The sequence below is a fragment of the Carya illinoinensis genome, chromosome 7 (assembly GCF_018687715.1).
Source record: "Carya illinoinensis cultivar Pawnee chromosome 7, C.illinoinensisPawnee_v1, whole genome shotgun sequence".
NCBI lineage: Eukaryota > Viridiplantae > Streptophyta > Magnoliopsida > Fagales > Juglandaceae > Carya > Carya illinoinensis.
In genome coordinates this window covers 33,547,180-33,566,442 of record NC_056758.1, presented here as the reverse complement: position 1 = coordinate 33,566,442, position 19,263 = coordinate 33,547,180, and the positions used below count along the sequence as shown (strand labels likewise).

General features: G+C 35.8%; 1 protein-coding gene across 6 annotated transcripts; it reads right to left on the bottom strand.

The window, feature by feature from the left end:
- Positions 1-642: 642 nt before the first annotated feature.
- LOC122315862 (Fanconi anemia group J protein homolog) lies at positions 643-18,523 on the bottom strand. Of its 6 annotated transcripts, none has more exons than XM_043132113.1 (28): positions 18,060-18,523; positions 17,228-17,321; positions 16,400-16,475; positions 14,523-14,587; positions 14,373-14,417; positions 14,167-14,267; positions 13,932-14,073; positions 13,500-13,561; positions 13,340-13,413; positions 13,187-13,257; positions 8,095-8,182; positions 7,935-8,007; positions 7,743-7,838; positions 7,318-7,423; positions 6,787-6,880; positions 6,621-6,704; positions 6,378-6,534; positions 5,973-6,166; positions 5,389-5,433; positions 5,163-5,191; positions 4,952-5,073; positions 4,714-4,761; positions 3,921-4,048; positions 3,543-3,835; positions 2,051-2,984; positions 1,850-1,921; positions 1,295-1,414; positions 643-1,207 (listed from the first exon to the last, which is right to left on the bottom strand). In XM_043132113.1, exons 1-28 carry the CDS (start codon positions 18,400-18,402, stop codon positions 1,163-1,165), a joined length of 3,801 nt encoding a protein of 1,266 aa, XP_042988047.1. In that variant the 5' UTR covers positions 18,403-18,523; the 3' UTR covers positions 643-1,162. The 6 variants fall into 6 exon arrangements, with proteins under 6 accessions (XP_042988047.1, XP_042988048.1, XP_042988050.1 ...); XM_043132114.1 differs by having other exon boundaries at positions 3,921-4,045; positions 18,060-18,521; XM_043132116.1 differs by having other exon boundaries at positions 17,228-17,331; positions 18,060-18,301.
- Between the last annotated feature and the right edge of the window lie 740 nt (positions 18,524-19,263).

Below are 19,263 nucleotides of genomic sequence, written 5' to 3'. Positions count from 1 at the left end.
TATCTGTAGGCATTGTATCAACGCTAAAACACGTCGAGATATAGTCATTCAAAGTTTTAAGCCTGTAGATTTGGACAAATACTCGATTTATATGAGACTAAAATTTGTTGTTTTTTAAAGCAGGGCGTCAAACTCCCAACAATACTCGTAATGTTCTTCAGCGTCTTTCGGATTTGTCTGACATATGTATTATTCAGAAACGATGCTATATATAAAACTATCAATTTCCCACTTTAAACAAATTAAAACTTAAAAAATAAAAAAACAACGCTAAGAAATGACTGAGCATTACCAGTTATGACTTTTAATATTAAAGCATTTCAGATCTGAAGAAGTCCATCCATGGAATCTGAACGGTCGGAAACCAGGAATGTTAATCGACGAAAATTCAGCATCGGGGACAATTGATGACGGATGAGAGACGTTTCGGGCATCCAATAGCGACTACAAAATCTCGCACTCGAAAAATCTAATTCGTAGCTTATGTCAACTGGGGATTAAAAAAAAAAAATGCCAATGCTCGGCATGCATGATTAATTTATCTACAACGTTAGCTGGACCTTATTGTTGTGCAAAACTAAAGAACTCGTGGCCGAATCCAAGTACGCATCTACTTTGTGTTTGTTTACCTGAGAACACCTCTAATCTTAATCGTGATTAAAAGATCTTAATCTGTAAAGTAATTCCAAAATACTAAAAAAAACAATGCCTTAGTTTTGTTGATATAAACAAAAGGCCAGATACAAATGGTGAGCCCGTTTCATAGCCATGTAAATTAGAACCAGAAAACTGTAAGTTTACCCAATCCAACTGGTTTTAACTTGCAATGAACTGCAAAGCCATATATCCAACATGCTTCCAATTCATCATGATAATGCAACCTGAAATACCTCCTTTAGAGACATTGGAAGATTGCTACTTTGCTAGATCAGCTGCTGCCAGGTAATTCGCTAGTGGCTACCCTTCCAGAACCATATCAGAAAAACAGATTACACCTGTAAACCCAATGCCAAAGCTGCATTATCAAGGCGGCTGCAGTGACGCTCATCAACTGGAAATTCAAATTTCAGAACCAACATCTTGTGTGGAGAAGCACATCATCTCCCCAATATACATAACGTGCAACCAAACATGCATTTTGAAATCCTGTATGCTTTCAGCATCAATCCTCTGCACTGGAAAGCAGGCCTTTCTTTGGTAGTCTTAACTGCAACATTTCAAACAATAAATCTTTTTGCTTCTAGCCAAGTAAATGTCTCAAAATCAAGAGCTCGAGTCATCTATAAATTTCTACCTTTGATTTTGTAGTCCTCCAGCCTTCCAATTTCTGCTGGGGGAGGGAGTATGAGAATTTATCAATGGAACTCAAGATTGCCATTTTTTCCATGCCGGAGCCACTGACCGACAACAAATTCTACAATCATGCGGAGAAATGTTATTTCCCTTTTCTGAAGGGAATCATGAAATGTATGCTTCAAGTAACTTGTGAAAATGTAAATTTTTCGGACAGATTGATGAAATAAATCTTCTCTATTTTAATAAACAGCCAAAATAACATTTTTACCCACCAAACCTTAATAGGAACGGGAATCTTGCTATTTACTACTACTAAAAAAATGCCCCCGAAGGCCTGAACAAAGAGATCCCGGAATTTCAAATTCATTGTCAATTTCAATTTTTTGTTTGCTGTTATTCATCAGTTTACTACAATCCAGCAGGCAATAATTTCAAATTTTTAATTCCTCATATATCTTCTTCACCTTAGAAACTCACATGCACCTCGGCACGGGGGGCACATTTTGACAAAATATGAATCGATACCCACTAAACCAGTATAGCACAATCTTACCTTCCCCTTTGTAACCTTGTCCCTTGAAGCTTCAAGATTCGCAATTTCCAAACGCTCAGGGTAAAGCAATATCTGCTCATGATTTTTAGTCAGAAATAAAATTCTACTTTGAAATGTTAACTAAATCAGGATGGATGGCATAAAACAAGTCAATTATCAAGCACAATCAAATTACCTATAAGCATGAGTACAATGAGATACCTTGTTAAGTAACTGAACATTTGAAGCATCAGTTGCCACAATCTGCACACCAAGACAACTGCAAGGTTTCCTGCAGAAAGGACAGAAAATAGTGTTGAATACGCACCCATCATCTTCACGCCAAATGCCGTGTCCTGGAGCACCTTCAATAGTTTTGGAGCAGAGTTCAGGATGAATAGATGATGTATCTGTCATGAACACTTGTATGCTCCTTGGTGTGTCCATAGAACATTTCATATTTTCATTTAAAAGAGATGCTGGGTAAGATTTCGATGATGAAGTTAACGAGCACATTACAAAAAGATCGTTTTCAGGAAGACCCAACGGGCTTTTGCAGCGTGAACAATAAATTTTTAAACTTTTCTCCATCACAGGAACAGAAGACATGCACGGAGTGCCATAATCATCCTTTGTGAGCAATTGGGAAACATTTGAAATTTTCGATTTCTGATCTGCATAATTAGACTCACAACCAAATTCAATTCTGCGATTTGAGTCTCTGCTAGCCATTGAGCTTCTCATGAAACTTGAACAGACAGGAGTTTCAGCATTGGGGTCATCAGACTGATCATATTGTGTAAGGTCAATATGAAGAGATGCCATGGACTTTCTCCGTTTCTGGGTATGAGAATTAACACTCAAATTCAAATAAGATTCTATTTCTGGCGTAAGGCTGCAGGTGTTCATAGCGATATTTTTATCAGGAGTAACAACTGAACACTGGGTTTCAGAAAGAGCTTTGCCTGGATAAGATAAACAAATTGCGGGAACCGATACTTGATCTAGAAATTCAGTAGAAGCCTCCATTACGGTTGAACTAGAATAATCATCCTTCAGGAAGGATCCTGGACTAGCTGTAGCAAATGGGGTTTCTTTCACAAGAGAAACCTCTGGATCTTCATGGGAGAAAGACATGGATAAAGCCTCTGTACACCTGCAAAAGGATACCTCTTACCTTGTAACGGAGTTGTAACTGGAGACACATTATTATTACACCAGGGTGGAAGATGTTTCATTAGCTATCCAGCTATATACTTAAAAAATGAGATTTAGATAGATGATGCTGAAAGGCAAGTCAGGGGACTAAAAAAATGAATTCAAAACCCCTCCGATCAATGTTTTATATTTTTATACATAAAGATAAGTGTGTGAACTATGTTAATGTGACTGGCTAAATCCCAAAGGAGTAGAAATAAAATTAATTCACATAGTGCATTGCTACCCTAACTTCACTGAAGTTCTACTCTCTAGCTTTCAGTATTACTACCTTCTGGCCTTTTATTTTACTCCCTTTTGGATGGTAGCAGGGGACGTTTAAACCTTCTGCAGATGCTAGTTTCATGCTCATTTCTATATCTAATGGAACAAAAAAATTTGATCCAGAAACTTCAAAAGGAGACAGCCCAACCATTTTACCAGAAGACCAGTGGTCGGTCCAATTATCTAGAATATGCAGTAGTTAATAAAATGAACAGTGGGATTCCAGAGCTACCTTGTTTCGTTCTGAAAACTGCATTCAAGGTCAATATATGCACAATTAGTGCCCTCATCCACTTTCAGAGATGTGTGAACTTCTGCATCTCTGTGAGATTTCTGCCCGCAAGGGGAAGCATCATAATTTGTCAAAGAAATTACTTTTTGTCCACAATGATCAGACTTGTTTAGTTTCCAACTTTCCTTTCTTCTAAACTCTTCGCTTTGACCCCTCACAATCATACTTTCAGACTTTTCTTCATTATTGTCAATATTCTGCAAGACATTTATTGTACTCTTCCCTATCTTTTCCTGCAAGCACATTGACCACTTAGAATATATAGTTCATACAACAACATAACTCCTGAAATAGATTAAGAACAAAAAATGCAAGTACCTTGACATCCTTGAAAAACGATTTTAATCCCTCCATCGATACTTCAAATCTTTCATATTGTCTAATTGAATTCCTGAGCCACTTTGATATGTATGCTCTATTCCTTTCTTCTTGATACCGCTCATCTGCTTACAAAAAATAATTCCCTGCAAAGTCAACACTAACTGGATGGAAAGGGGGATTCAATCCACATGCAAAATATGCCATCAAAGAAATATCAATCATGGAATATTTGCCTCATCAGAAATAACACAAATAGTAACAACATCAATTAAATCTGAAGACAAATTCTGAATTTAAGCTGAACTAGCCAAACATAAATATAAGTAAAATAAAATGCTGGTTGCCTCAGCAGCCTGCAGAAGCTGTATGGTGAAGCTAAGTCTGACAAGAGTTCAATACAAAAGACTTTTTAAGAAAATCTTATCACACTTGCCTGGTCGGACATAGGCAATATCTTTCTGGATACTGCTTATTCCCATGAGAAAGGAGAAATATTTCCCAACAACATATAAAATCTGGATATTCTCAAAACAAGTGTCAGCTTCAAACCCTTGGGTGCAAACAATTTCTCCTAGCCATCGGACTGGCAAATTTTCCCTTAAATTACCTAAGGTACTTGAGGGAAACTCCTTACCAAGAAGGCCTTGTGCACCCTTGAGATTATAGTCAGGATTTTGTTCCGGACACCCAATGCAAATAAATATATATATATATATATATTCTGGGTATATATAATTACTAATGAAGCCAACTAAAAGGACAAAGAAATCAGTAAGCTCAAAACATTTACCTAATAGGATGATAGCTCCATAATCAAACATATGTCGTATGCAACGTCCTATTGAAAGTAAAAGGCAGTTATTATCATGATAAATTATCAACGAGTAAGAATTATTAGATATGCATAGAAACTTATCGTTTATGTAAAACAAAAAAAATTTCAAGCAAATTATGACAGCAGGATAAATATAACACCTCATATCAAATTTAAGGTAGAAACATTGAGTTTAAACCATTACAGAGCATACCTGCAGCTTGATTTAGGGCTCGGAAGGCTTGGTGGCAGTACCATTCATTCCCACTTAAAAGACTTTTGGATGACTTATGTGTATCATTGTATTTCTTCTTTAATGCAACTTGAATATCATTTCTGATAAGAAATTCAATCAATCAGAAAATCACGGCTTGTATGATAGGATATTTCTTCCACACAACTTTAAGAAAGGAAAGAACCCTTACATGTTTGGAAAAGGAATTCCAACAATTATCTGAGATAGTCAAGATAATACGCATTCAATAGTCAACAATCATTTTTTATAGGTATCAACAGTTAACAATCATAAAAGCTGAATAGATCAGTTTCTAATTTAAATGAATGCATTTAACTTCTTAAAAAAAAAAAAAAGAAGAAGCTGTTATCAGATAGAGACTAAACAACAGGTGTCAAAGAGGGCCAAAAGGATACAACCACCCGAGCATTATCATCTGAGAAGTCAATTCCCTCGGAAACCTGCAAGCATAGTATAATGACCGAGCACATTCAGAGTCAACAAAAGGTCATATTCATACATTATTTATAAGACCACATGTTGATTTTTACAATGATAGAATGAAAAGATCCCCTTTGTCTTTGATAATAGAAAAACTTTTGGAATTTCTAAAAAATATTTTTTGGGGCAAATGAATAGAAAAGGTTCAGTGTCTCATGGAATCCATCTCCTTCAACACACCCCTGCCACTCTACATCTAAATTTCCAGTAGTACCTTACCACGTACCATTCAACTACATCTGAATCACATCAAACTAGCTGCCAAGGCATCAAACAGCTAGACCACTTTTTGTTATGTACAAATATGGGCATTCTGGCTCCAGAACATAAGTTGCAACAGTAAATAAATACAGCAGAAGATCAAATCGGCCCAGTACTTTCATGTTATTACAGGCATTAAAACTGGCATACAAGCCAAAATAAATACATTGGAGTGGAAGACAACGCCAACCATTGCTAAAATTCCTTTTTCCAAAGTGAATAAAATATAGATATGTACCTTTCCTCGGAAAACTGCAAGAAATGCAGCTCCTTCCTTCGAATTTTCAGGGGACTCAACTGCATTTAAGTGATTAAGGCCTATTTTCTTAGCCCGTCGTTTTCTCCCTAAAACAGGTTTATTTCCTTGACGAATTGAGTCGTAATAACCTTTCAAAACAGGCTCAAAATCATCTTGGCTTCCTCCTCTTGGCTCTGCACTAACCAGTGCAAAATAATATAACTAAAAATATTGTTAAGAGACAATAAAATAAATCCAGCCAAGTATGATGCAAGTAAGATGAACTCAACTTTAGCCTCACCCCTAAAACACAGCACACAGGAACTTAACATTTTCATTAGATTTTCTAAAGGAATATTTGTATACCATAAGATAAATAAGCAGAGGAAGAGAGGGAAGTCTTACCAACGAAAAGGAGTTTTTTTGCATTTAGTTGTGACCATTGGCCAGTTTCACACCAACGCTTGCATAGTTTCTCCATTAGCTTATAACTTGGGAAGAACACTAGACAGCCGCCTGGAACAATCTTAAAAATCTCCTCTAAAGATTTTCCGAGTGCATCCTTAAAATCATAACAGTAACTTATGTACAAATTAGAAGATATCATTATTAAATCAATTAAAAATCAACGATAATCCACAGATTTACCTGAAATGCATATGCATCCGCTGTCTTATAACTTGCATTCAGTGGATAATTACCCGGGCCAGTGGAGATTATAGCAGGCCACACCTGCGGTAACAAAGTTGACTCCGTAACTAGAACAGCTGTTGAACCAATGAACAATACAGGAGTAAAGAAATATCATTTGAACCTGTGACTCAACATCAATTACATGTGGAGCTTCCAGACAAGTACCAAACTGAACTCCAAGCTCGGATGAAAAGGAATTCATTGGTGACAGAGTCCTAATCACCCCAAAAAAAAAAATACTAGCTGAGTAATATTGTAAAAGAGAAATTCTATGGCACAGTAATGACAATGGAGCAAATTGCACGGAACTGAACAGAGCAAAATCAACAATAAGTGAGCTCCCCCCCCCCCCCCCCCACAAGTGGCAGCACAGTATGTGACATCATATATGTCAATTTGCTTTTGAGAGAGACTGGAATTAAGTGTGTGTGTGGATAGAATCATTCTGCTAACTGATTGAAATTGCTGAGGTCCTACCGGTAAGAACATACCACCCCAATAGGCCAAGCTCATGAACATGTGGCCAGAAAGCTATGTTCAAAAGAATAGCATGAATTTGTATAAGCAGCATAACCCATACTGTGAAATAGTAATTAAGGATCACCGCCTCAAACACAGTTAAGCAGCCAGGTGTGCTAAGCAGTATGCTTACCCTGATGTTAACACGACTGACAACGAAAGATCAGCAATATCTCTAAAAACAACAGCTGGATTCAGGCACCACAAACTTAGAGTGTGTGTCCAATTGCCAGCTTTTCCTGATACAGTATCAAAACCAATGATAGTGACATGACAACAAAAATAGATGCAGCTGTAACTAATCTCACGAAAATTTTTATTTTTTTTATTGGCTCCAGATGTCCGAAAACGAAGTCACGACTGATCCCGAATCTCATGAAAATTTTATAAAGAGACAGGATGGTAATTGATCAAATATCTATAGCAATAAGAACAGAAAAGTGATTTAAGAAAGATAATAACCATAAAAATTACTGGGACAATGGCCAATTATTTTTCAAATTCTATGTATCATCACATAGTTAACCTTCAAAAAAACCTATGACATATTCCACTCACCAGCATCTCTTTTAATGTATCGTTGTAAAGACAGCTGATAATCAAAAATGTGACACCCCTTTCTTGAGAAAAAATAAGTTAGAGAAGAGAATAATCCTGCACAGCATTGCCAAAATAGGTAATCAGATGTGAAGCTTCAATGGCCGATAGATAAGCTCAGGATACATAAACATGAATATATGGAGCCTGTACCTTCCAGGGTCATCACCGACATGCCACTTAAATGCGCTACATCTGATTCTGCATCTGAAGCAGCTTTGATTGCCTTGAAAAAATATATATTACATTTCAGCAAAAACTTATAAGAATCCAGAGCCAATAAATTTATAAAAACTCCAAGTATTCGAAACACCTTCGTGGCACATTCTAGCAAGATTGGGAAGCACTGCTGTGAAATATTAGCTTCTTGGAGCTCTCTCAAAGCCTTACCACCGGTCCAACTATGACATATATTAAGCAAAATAAAAATGAACAGATCAATACTTATGATTCTCTTTTACTTTCTCTATAATTGGAATGATGAATCTTAATTCAACACAATGGCCATGAATGCAATGGTGAAAAGAAGACAGAATAAATTGACTACTTTCACGAGAAATATATCATTACGGATTTATCACATAAAAAGTACAGAGTTTTTAGGACATAAACATGCTTGATAAATATTTCATATCAAGTTTAAATACCACTCATGGTTTAAATATTCAGACACCAGAAGTTACACCACCACTCTCCCGTTGTTTCGCCGGTGGTTTTCCAGCATGTTCAAATCTGAAGGTTTTAACTGGGACAAAATGTGACGATGTCGCCTTCTCCTCTGCTCCCCCTAATCTCGAAAATTTATGGGTAGTGGTGGAGTGTGTCAGGATGAGGACTTTCTCTTTAATCTGATGGTGGAAGATGAGTCTATAATTACGGGGGAAGACCATAGTTGTGCTGAGATGCAGTTGGTTTTAAGGGATATGAAGAATCTAGTTTTTAATCAGGCTGAAATGGAAAAGATGGGTGATCATCTGTTGCCATTATGTACTCTGCTCCCGGGGGTAAATTTGGCTGGGTGCTCTTTAAAATGGGTCCTCAAGAATGTCCAAGAAATCCAAGAGTGCTTGGGGATTTCGTGTAAGGGTAGATCAATTCAGTGCCTTACTTATTGCCATTGAAGCAGGCCATCATTTGTCTGCTAAATCAGCATTGAAAAAAGAAAGAGTTAAAGAGACTTACCTGTACAATAAGCTATGACGCAAAGGAGGGAAGTATAAGTCGTGGAAGGAATAAGGGGAGGGTTTCTAATCTTGCTTAAGCCCAAGGTTCTTTCTGGAACATTAAGGGGCTTAATAACTTTAACAAGTGCCTCCATGTTAACAACTCATTTCACCAATAGAAGGTTGACATTATTTGCTTACAGGGAACAAAATACAATTAGTTGACAAGAGAATCATCAAAAGTTTATGTGGATGCCCGTATGTGGGTTGGGTTTTCCTTACATCAATGGGGCTTCCGGTGGTATCATTGTGAGGCGGGACAAGAGTATTGTGGAGCTCCTTGAGGGTGCCTTCACTTGGCCCAACAACTGAGTTCGATCGAGGTTGGACAGATTTCTTGTTTCCCCTTCTTGGGAGGTTTATTTTTCGAAGTGCTACCAAAAAGAATGCTTAGGGTTTGTTTGGATCATTTTGGATTGCGAGCGTATTCATGGGTGTCATAGGTATTCAAGTTTGGAATACATGGTTAAAAGCTGAAGGTTTTGTGGATATGGTGAGATAATGGTGATCTTCTTATCAGTTTATTGGTACCCTGAGTTTTATATTGGCTAATAAGCTCAAAGCCTTAAAGACGATATGAAGGAGTGGAATGTGGAAGTTTTTGGGAATGACAATTTCCAAAGGAAGCATCTCTTTGAGGAGTTGCTTAGGTTGGAGGGAAGGACCAAGAATGGGATTTTATTGGAGGAGGAGATTGAGCAAAAAAAAAAAATTTCAGTGACAGCTGAACGAAAAGGTGATTTTGTTGGAGATTTTGTGGAGGTAGAAATCTTAGGCTTTGTGGTTGAATGAAAGAGATCAATGCACAAAGTACTTTCATCGGGTAGCCAATTCTCATCGTAGGAACAATGCTATTGAGATACTTCATTCTGATGGTTGTGTTATTGATGACCAAGCTGATATTAAGAACCTTGTGATTCATTATTATCAAACACTTTATTGGAACAGCACTTGTGGACGCCAAAACTTGATGAGCTGGTTTTTGAGTCTATTGATATTCCGAGTGCAAATTGGTTGCAGAGATCATTTGAGGAGGAGGTGCATCTTGCAGTTAAAGGGATGGCAAGAGACAAAGCCCCAAAGCCAGATGGTTTCTCTATGGCATTTTTTCAAAAAGTGTTTGGAGCTTGTGAAGGGAGATGTGAGCATTTTTCATGAGTTCTTTGTCCATAAAAGGTTTGAGACATGTCTCAATACGACTTTACCAGCACTCATTCCTAAAACGGCAGGGGCGATGGATGTCAAGGATTTTCATCCTATTAGTCTTATAAATGGGGTGTACGTATGAGTACAGTTATGGAGAAGATTATTTCAAAACCTCAAAATGCTTTTGTTAAGAGTCGTCAAATCCTTGATTTGGTTCTTATTGCAAATGAAAGTTTGGAGAATAGATTGAGAATGGGAGTGCCATGTATTTTGTGTAAGCTAGATTTTTTTTTTTTTTTTTTTTTATAATTAAACGATTGTATTAGTAAGAATAAGTATTGCCCAAATACACAAGATGGTATACAAGAGGTAACACCTATCTAGGAGGGAGATATAAGAACATCATGAAGCTCAAGGCCATTAAAATCAACAGCTTTGGCCCATAAAAGCAAAGTTCTAAATCATGTAAGCTAGATATGGAAAAAGCTTTCCATTGCTGACTAGTGTGGCTAATCAAATTAAGAAGTTTTGCCAAGCCTTATTGTGGGGAAGAAATAGAAAGGAGATGTTTGAGGAATGAGATGAGATGAAAATTTTGTGATTAGTAATAAAATGGTTTCAGTTGAGATGCTTTACTGGGTTATGTGAAATGAGAAAGAAAAAGTTTAGTAAAAAGTATTATAAAGTTAAAACATTGTTAGAATATTATTTTTATTTTGAAATTTGAAAAAGAAATATTATTTTTTGTATTTTGTTTGGAAGTTTGGAAAAGTTATAATGATTAGGTAATAATTAGATGAAAATGTTGAATATTTGAAATTAAAAAGTGTTTGTTTTGATTGATGTTTGAAAAGAAAAATTATGAAAATTTTTGAGATGAGATTGTTTCCCAAACATGCCCTAAGTTTCACTTAGTCATGCAAAATAAGGTATGTACACCGATCTCTTGTGGAGGGTTGAGAATTCGTAATTTGAGAATCTTTTTTTTTTATGATGGGGGAACCACCCCACTGTAGAGCCCTTACCCATGGAACCTAGACCCCTGGGAAAATTAGCACAGCAACCCACTGCCATGACCTCCCACTTAAATCGCAATTTGATCCCAAGGGGAATCGAATCTATGCCATGCGTCTCGTGTACATAAGTTCGCCCTTACCACTTGGGCTACCCATTGGTGGGTATTTGAGAATCATTAATAAGGCACTTGTTAGGAAGTGGTTATGAGAAAATGAGTCTTTATGGAAGACTATTATTGGGTTGAAGGATGGGAGTCTGCGAGAGTGTTAATGTTCAAATGAAGTGAGAAGTGTGCATGGTGTTGGTTTGTGGAAGAATATTAGAACTGGATGGGATGATTTTGCTCTGTTCATTAATTTCGAGGTTGGTGATGGTGTGTGGGTCAGCTTTAGGCATGACTTATGGTGTGGTGATTCAGCCCTTAAGACCATGTTTTCCTCTATTGTTAAGTTTGCCCTTAATCAAAAGGCTTCAACGTCTGAGTTGCTGGATCATTCTAGTGGATCCCCTTTGTGGAATGTTTATTTCAGTAGAGTTGTTCATGATTGGGAAATTGGAGCTATTTCTGATTTTTACAGCTTATTGTATTCCATGCATTTGAAATTATGAGGTGGACAGGATGTTGTGGACGAAGACTGGGAATCGGAAGTTTTCTGTAAGGTCATTGTATAAGGCTTTGTCAATCCAAAATCATACATCGTTCCCTTGGAAGCCTATTTGGAAAGGTAAGGTGCCAAATGAGATAGCCTTCTTTGGATGAACAGCATCTCTTGGGAAAGTTTTGATGTTGGATAATTTGAGAGAAGGGCCTTGTCGTATTGGAATGATGTTATATGTGTAAGAAGAGTGAAGAATCAGTTGATCATCTTTTACTTCACTATAAGGTAGCAAAAATATTATGGGCAGAAATCTTTAATAGAGCAGGCATTGCTTGGGTAATGCCCAAGAGGGTGGTTGAGTTGTTTGCATGTTGGAAAAGATGTAGGGCTAATTCACATATTGAAGATGTATGGGGGATGATTCCTCTATGTATCATGTGGTGCTTATGGATTGAAAGGAATGGTCGAGGCTTGAAATCAATGAGCGTTCTCCGGATGAGTTAAGAAGTTTTTTCTTCCATACCTTTGTTTTGAAAACAATGGGCGTTCTCCAAGTGAGTTAAGAAGTTTCTTCTTCCATACCTTTGTTTCTTTGGGCATCCTCTTGTGTACTTAATGGAGCTTGTTTCAATGACTTTCTTGGATCTCCTTCTTATGTAACTAGGTGTAATGTTGTTTGTATACCCCACTATGTACTTGGAGTATGCATATTTACTTCTATTAATAAATTGTTGTTTTACTTATCAAAGAAAAAATATTTCATATCAAGTTCTGATTAAACGTTCCTGTCCAGAAAAATGTTCCAACATTTCAAAGTAAGCCTTTAAGCCTAAATCTTACATGCAAACAAGTGTCTTTTCTTAAAAGAAGCAAATAATTAAATAATTGAAGAAACTCTTAATCCATGAGCTAACTACAATGAGGTGAACCAAAAATAAATTTTATATTAAACCACAGATAGCTCCCTCGGAAAACAAGTGTATAAAGCATAGAAGTGGGAAAAAAATTGATATTAAAACAAGGTAATCAAACCACATTTTATTGGAGCCCACAATTCATATGTTTGCCTTACAATAGAAATCCCTCAAAATTGATAACATACCCACGACCATAATGCATTGCATTTTGAAATTCCAAAATTTTAGCAGCTATACTTAATTGAAAAGTACATAATGAACATCAGCAAAATGTGCTTAAGAAAAGAATAAAATTATTTTCTTCTAGTAGAAATAAGCCCGTGGAGAAAAGTGGAATATATCCCTTAAAAGCAATAGAATATCTTGGGCTGATTGAATGTTTATATTGAATTGTTAATACATCAGCTTCTAAGGGATTTAGACAGCATCAAAATTATTGAATACCTTGAAATGAAGAATTTCAGAAACAAAGATTTAGAGGAGCATAAAACAAGTTAACTCACCAGGAGACGTGATGTTGAAATTCACGCTTTTCTAATGTAGCTTTCCTCCGCTCAATCCAATTAATAAGGTCCTAGAAATTACTGGCACATTTAGATTGTTTAATCATCAATGAATTGTGGAACAAACTATTGTCATATTGCCCAAGCAATTACCTGTGTCATTTCATATAGAGGTTGATAAGTTAAAACATCAACTCCGCAGAGTTGCTCTAGTTCCATCTGCAATTCTTCCAAAAGGTATTACAACTATAAGAAACTAACTTATAAAATCTTGAAATAGAAAGCATAGTCGTTTCATAACCACATAACCTACTATGCAAAATGTCTTCTTCAACATCCACACTGCCAGCATCACGAGCAATATCCTCTATATTGCTGTAAATATGTTAAACCAGTTTAGAACTACTAGAAATATCCTCACATCTCACCATATTCATAGGTAATCAGAGAGAACTACTAGTAATATTTTTTTTTATAAGTAGTACTCCTAGAAATTCAAATACATATACAAGGCAACAAAGAAAGAATTGAAAATTCCAACCGACAGACTTGCCTATGCTTCCAAAACCAGTGTGGAAAAATTACATTTCACAATTTAGAGTTTCATCACCTATCATCCATTTTATAAATGGTCTAAGTAATAAACTGTAATCTTACCGTTTATTTTATTTTTCTACACATTCAACAACCGGAGAGAGAAGATCATAAAAAGTTAAACTTCATCCAGAGAGTTTATAAAACATACTGGGCTTCATCAAGAATCACAATGGCTCCTTTAATATCCACTTCCATTGCTCCACGGATGACTGGATTGATGATGTAGTTGTATGGACAGAAAACTAATTGTGCATCATCTGCCATGGAACGTGCTGCATAATATGAACAACCTAGAGATGAAGAAAAGATGATGTAAGAATAGTTAAAATATACATATATATATATATATATATAAATAATACAAAATACAATAATAAATGAACCTTTCACAACTTGCCCAACTTTTACAAGATCTTCGATATCATGGACCTCATGGCAACCTCCTTTCTGAAGGGACGGATGACCTTTGACTTTGTGTACATTTCTGTCGGCAATAAAATGATCCAATTGCCATTATGACAACTTATTACACCAGTGTAAACCAAGATAACTAAGATGAAGAAAGCATGTGATAAGAGATGTAACTCACTTAAATTCTGGGCATCCTACTTCTCGATTACTCAAAAGCAATTTGCTGGATAATCCCAAACCATTTTCAGAAAGGAAAAATGGAAGGAAATTTTCTCACAAACAAGGAAAAAAACAAAATACAAAAGAAGCCATAAGTTTAGAAGTGCACCATTCTTCATCAATATTCCCTTTCCCACGAATATGCTTGTTTGTGCAGTAATGCTTTCGTGATGCCTGGAAGGGAGAGAGATAAAGAACGAGACAAAATTAACGTGTGGGCACTGTAAGCTTGAACTAGGAAAAAACCATGTAAAACAAAACATTATTCGAGAGTGGGAGTACATGTGAATATACGTTAGTCCAAAGGGTTCTGATTCAAACAGCTATATACCTCCAGCCTCCTTATGGAATAGGAGGATGCAAATTTTAGCTTACATCAAATATTTTTTCTATAAGTGAAGGTGGGCTTCATTGAAAGCTATTATCGACTCAGAGTTTGGTGAAGCATGGGGTGGATTGTGCTCAAATGACGTGTGCAAATCACATGGGGTGGGTCGTTGGAAACACATAAGAAGAGATGGTAGACTTTCTTTAGACTCACGCATATTGAGGTTGATGATGGCTCCTGGGTCAAAAGTTTTGATATGACATATGGTGTAGTGATCAAAGCCTCGAAGACACATTTCCAGAGTTATTAGAAATCGCACGAGCTAGTGGCTCCCCTCAATGGAATGTCAATTTCACCAAAGTAGCACATGATTGGGAGTTGGATGTCAGTTTTGTTATACTATATTCCACAAGAGTGACAACGGGGGTTATGAACAAGGTCAACTGGAGCCTCAACAAACAAAGGTCGATTCATCATTAGATAGTTCTATCATAATTTGACTAGCCAACTCAATAATGCCTTTATGTGGAGGAAGATATGGAAGACTAAAGCACCTATGAAAGCAGCTGTCTTTGTCTAAACAGCTTCTTTAGGAAAGATCCTTACTATAGACAACCTAAGGAAACCTCAGATCAAGTTGTTGGATTGGTGTTGTGTGTCTAAGAAGAATGGGGAAATGGTAGATCACTTGTTTCTACACTGCAAGGTGGCCAAAACCCTGCAGAATGATTTTTTTGTGGGAATGGATTTAACATGGGTTATGCCTACAAGCCTGATGGATTTCCTAGCAAGTTGTAGTAGTCTCCAAGGCAATCCACAAGTGACTGCAATATGGAAGATGGTCCCTATATATATGCGTTGGTGTATTTGGAGGGAAGAAATAATAGAAGTTTTGAATACTGCGAGAGGATGGTGGATGAATTAATTACTACTTGCTAAGATATATATTATAAATATATATAACATGAATTGTAAACAAGTTAAGCCAGTTTATCACTACTTAAAGTTTTGAAAATGCCAGAATTAGTCATATTGGGCATCAGGGAGAGAGAGAGAGAGAGAGAGAGAGAGAGAGAGAGAGAGAGAGAGAGACCATGCCTTTTGTTATGAATAAAACTTCTTGATTACCTATTAAAAAAATTTACAGGCATATCATACATTAAATAATGACTAAATAACATTCCAGAAATTTTTTGCGGTCAAGAAAATTCCTAATTTAGTCAACAACTGCTAACAAGGACAGCATATCCCAGTTAACGATTAAATGTTTATTTATTTGTCCAGGACAACATAAGGAGAGCAAAATTGATCTAGACTGTTATTCAAACAAATATGACAAATCCAATTTTTTCCAATATATATTAAGCAATAATAACGTTTGTTCCATAGCCAGATTCAGGGCCAATCTAGAAAAATGCATGCAAGTGACAGGTAGGTGGCTACCATTAGCATGCATTCTAAAAGAATCTAGAAATATGATTTATTTGCTAATATGAAAGTTCTATTAGGTTGATGAGCAGGTCACAATTAAGGAAAAAGACAATTCGCAAGGCAGGGCTAGTAAAAATTTTCCAAGCTGTAGGTGAAACATGAATGTGTGGGCATGTGTGAAATTTGTGATTGCTGAATATGAACTGAAAAAGGAAAGGCAAACCTACCAAAACTGCCATTGGCACTCGATAAGCAGTTTTCCGGTATTCACGAATCACTTGAGAAATTTGTGAATGTGTCCTCCTTAAAATACAGAAAATAGTTTATAATCCTTTGAGAATTGAATTCAACATTTGACAACCCAGTAAGTATTTTTTTATGCTCGTGAGATTGTAAAATCTTCTTTCAATGTTCTCAAATAATCAAATGAAAAATGCAAAATGACTGATTTCACTTGACATAAATAATTTATGATGTCTAGTTTCAGCTAAAAGTGTTGCTAATAATAATCAGAAAAAAAAATAACTTGCAACCAATTCCAAATTAAAATTGTAAAACCTGAGGAATCAATGCTAGAATGAAACTATAATTTTACATTAAAAAATCATTATCACAGCATTAAAGTAATATAGTGAGGCTATGCCTACTTTTCTCATCAATAAAATTCGTCTATACTGGTAAAATAAAATATAAAATAAAAATAAAAATAAAAGCATTGAAGTAAGTGTTGAAATCAAGTATTCAACTAAATAAAGTAATTGAATACAACCTACCATGGGAAGCAATACTATAAAATTGATACTTCTATAGTCATGAAACGCAGGATCATAACACAAAAAATAAACTAAATAACTATTACTTTTTTGCCTTTGTAAATAATATAAAGAGAATTTAATTGTCACTATACAGATTTTTTATGGAGTGGTCGTCAGATGCTTTTTGTGGAATTTTTAAAACAGTTGTCCTTGCTTTCAAAAGCAATAATACTAACCTAATAAATAAACACAAAATAAATAAAACCGTCCTGAGGAGTAATAGATAGGATAGAACTTTACGATGCATAATAAATGGTAGGTGTTTTCAGTTTCTTATGGTTCTTGGTTTTTGCTGCAGATTGAGCTGGCTCCACATTTTCTGACCCTGGGTTACCTAATAAAGACTGTAATGTCAGTGGCATAGTGCATCGACTAGGAAATAGAAATAGTGAATAAAGGATTGTTTGACCATTTTTTACACTAATAATCAGAAACCAGAATTCATCAATTAGAAACTCCTTTTACAAAAACTCGTAACTCAGATTTCACACCTGCTTCGAAACCACAAGGTAAAAGGACAGTAGGAAAGGTTTTACTCTGTGTTCCTTTCTTCTAAATTCGCAATAACCAAACAAAGATCCAGCATTAACGCTTTAGGTTTAATACGAAGAACCCAAGGGGTTGGCCCAAGTGGTGAAGGCCTTGGTCTTGGGTCTTACTCCCTTCAAGATCTGAAGTTTAACACCTCATGGGTGTAAACAGTCTTTTGAGTCCACACCATCTGGTCAAAAATCAGCAATTTAACCAGTCTCGTATAAAGAAATTTTTTAGGATGCGGTATACGGGACAAGATTTAATCTGTAAGACTGGGTCTAAAGGGTCCTCCCTTTGAGAGATTCCCAACATAAAAAAATAAAAAATAAAAAAAGAGTTTAATACGAAGGGCTCATTTCTCACTTTCTCGGAATCCCTTATAGCGTGAGATATATATTATAATTATGCAATATGAACGTATTAGGGTTTAAATTGTTTATAATATATTTCTTTGATAATGCATTAGGGTTTAAATTTGATAATGTGATTTTTTTTATAATGTAGTAGGGTTTAATCAATCATTAAATTCTTGATTTACCTGAAGGCTCCACTTCCGGAACAAATCCGCCACCGTAAGCCAGAGGATCCGTGACCGCCTCCGGAGCAGACTTCGACTGAGAAGGATTCCCATACTGATTCTTCAACTTATAGTTCTGCTGCCATGCGAGGCTCGAGCAGAGAAGCGATAGCGATTTGCCCGTACCGGTCGGGGACTCTAGGAGCGCGTGGCAGTGGCCCTCTCTCTGGGCTCGATCCAGCGTGGATATGACGCGGCCCATGAACGCAAGCTGCGATCCGTACGGTCGGTAGGGGAATTCCACTTGAATGCCTCCGATGTGGTATGCATTCTTCGGGTTCGGTCCTGAAGTTGTAGAGGCCATTTCTTGGCGTTCTGGCGATGATCTTTAGAAGAAAAAAACGTTTTCAGGCTTTGTCGGTGGGGTTTATAAGACCTATCGGAAAGTTGAGGGAGTTTTGGCGGGAACTTGGATTTTGTAGGATTTGATCAAGGCGGTAACTTGCTTTCCAAGCAGGCAAGCGGTGCTTCACATCGCAGTCGTTTGTTACAGTTGCACGTATTAATTACGATCCCCTTTTTTAAAAACTTTTTTACAACTACGATTTTACTTAGAAAAACAATTTAACAACAAAGGAATTCTTAAAAATTAAATTCTTATATTGATATAATTTGATACAATATATTAAATTAAAAATTATTTTTATTATAAAATTAATTTAATAAATCATGTAAAATCGTGTCATTTTATAAATTTATTTTTTATATAATCGTTTTATATCTATAACACTTCTCACTTATTTATACATAAAAAATATCTTTAATATTAAAAAAAATCTATTGTAATTTGAATCTTTCATATTTAGATAAATATTTCATCTAGCTAAATTTAAATTAAAAATTCAAAGAAATCAATGCCAGTGATCCTAACGAATTTATACATCAAAATGTGTAATGTATATGAAATATATTATATAACTTAATCAATATGACATTTGTTGGTTTTAATTATAAATTTAGAGACTTTTGAATAATGATATCCACACAACATATTTTACAATTATGACTATTATGATTATCAACAGATATGAATAAAAAATATTTTCAAACAAAACAAAAATTTGTGTTGTAAAAATGTATAGAATTCAAACCCAATTGACATTAATTACCTGCAAAAAATATTTAAATAAATTAATTGACATAATGTCACAAGTCTCAAACGATA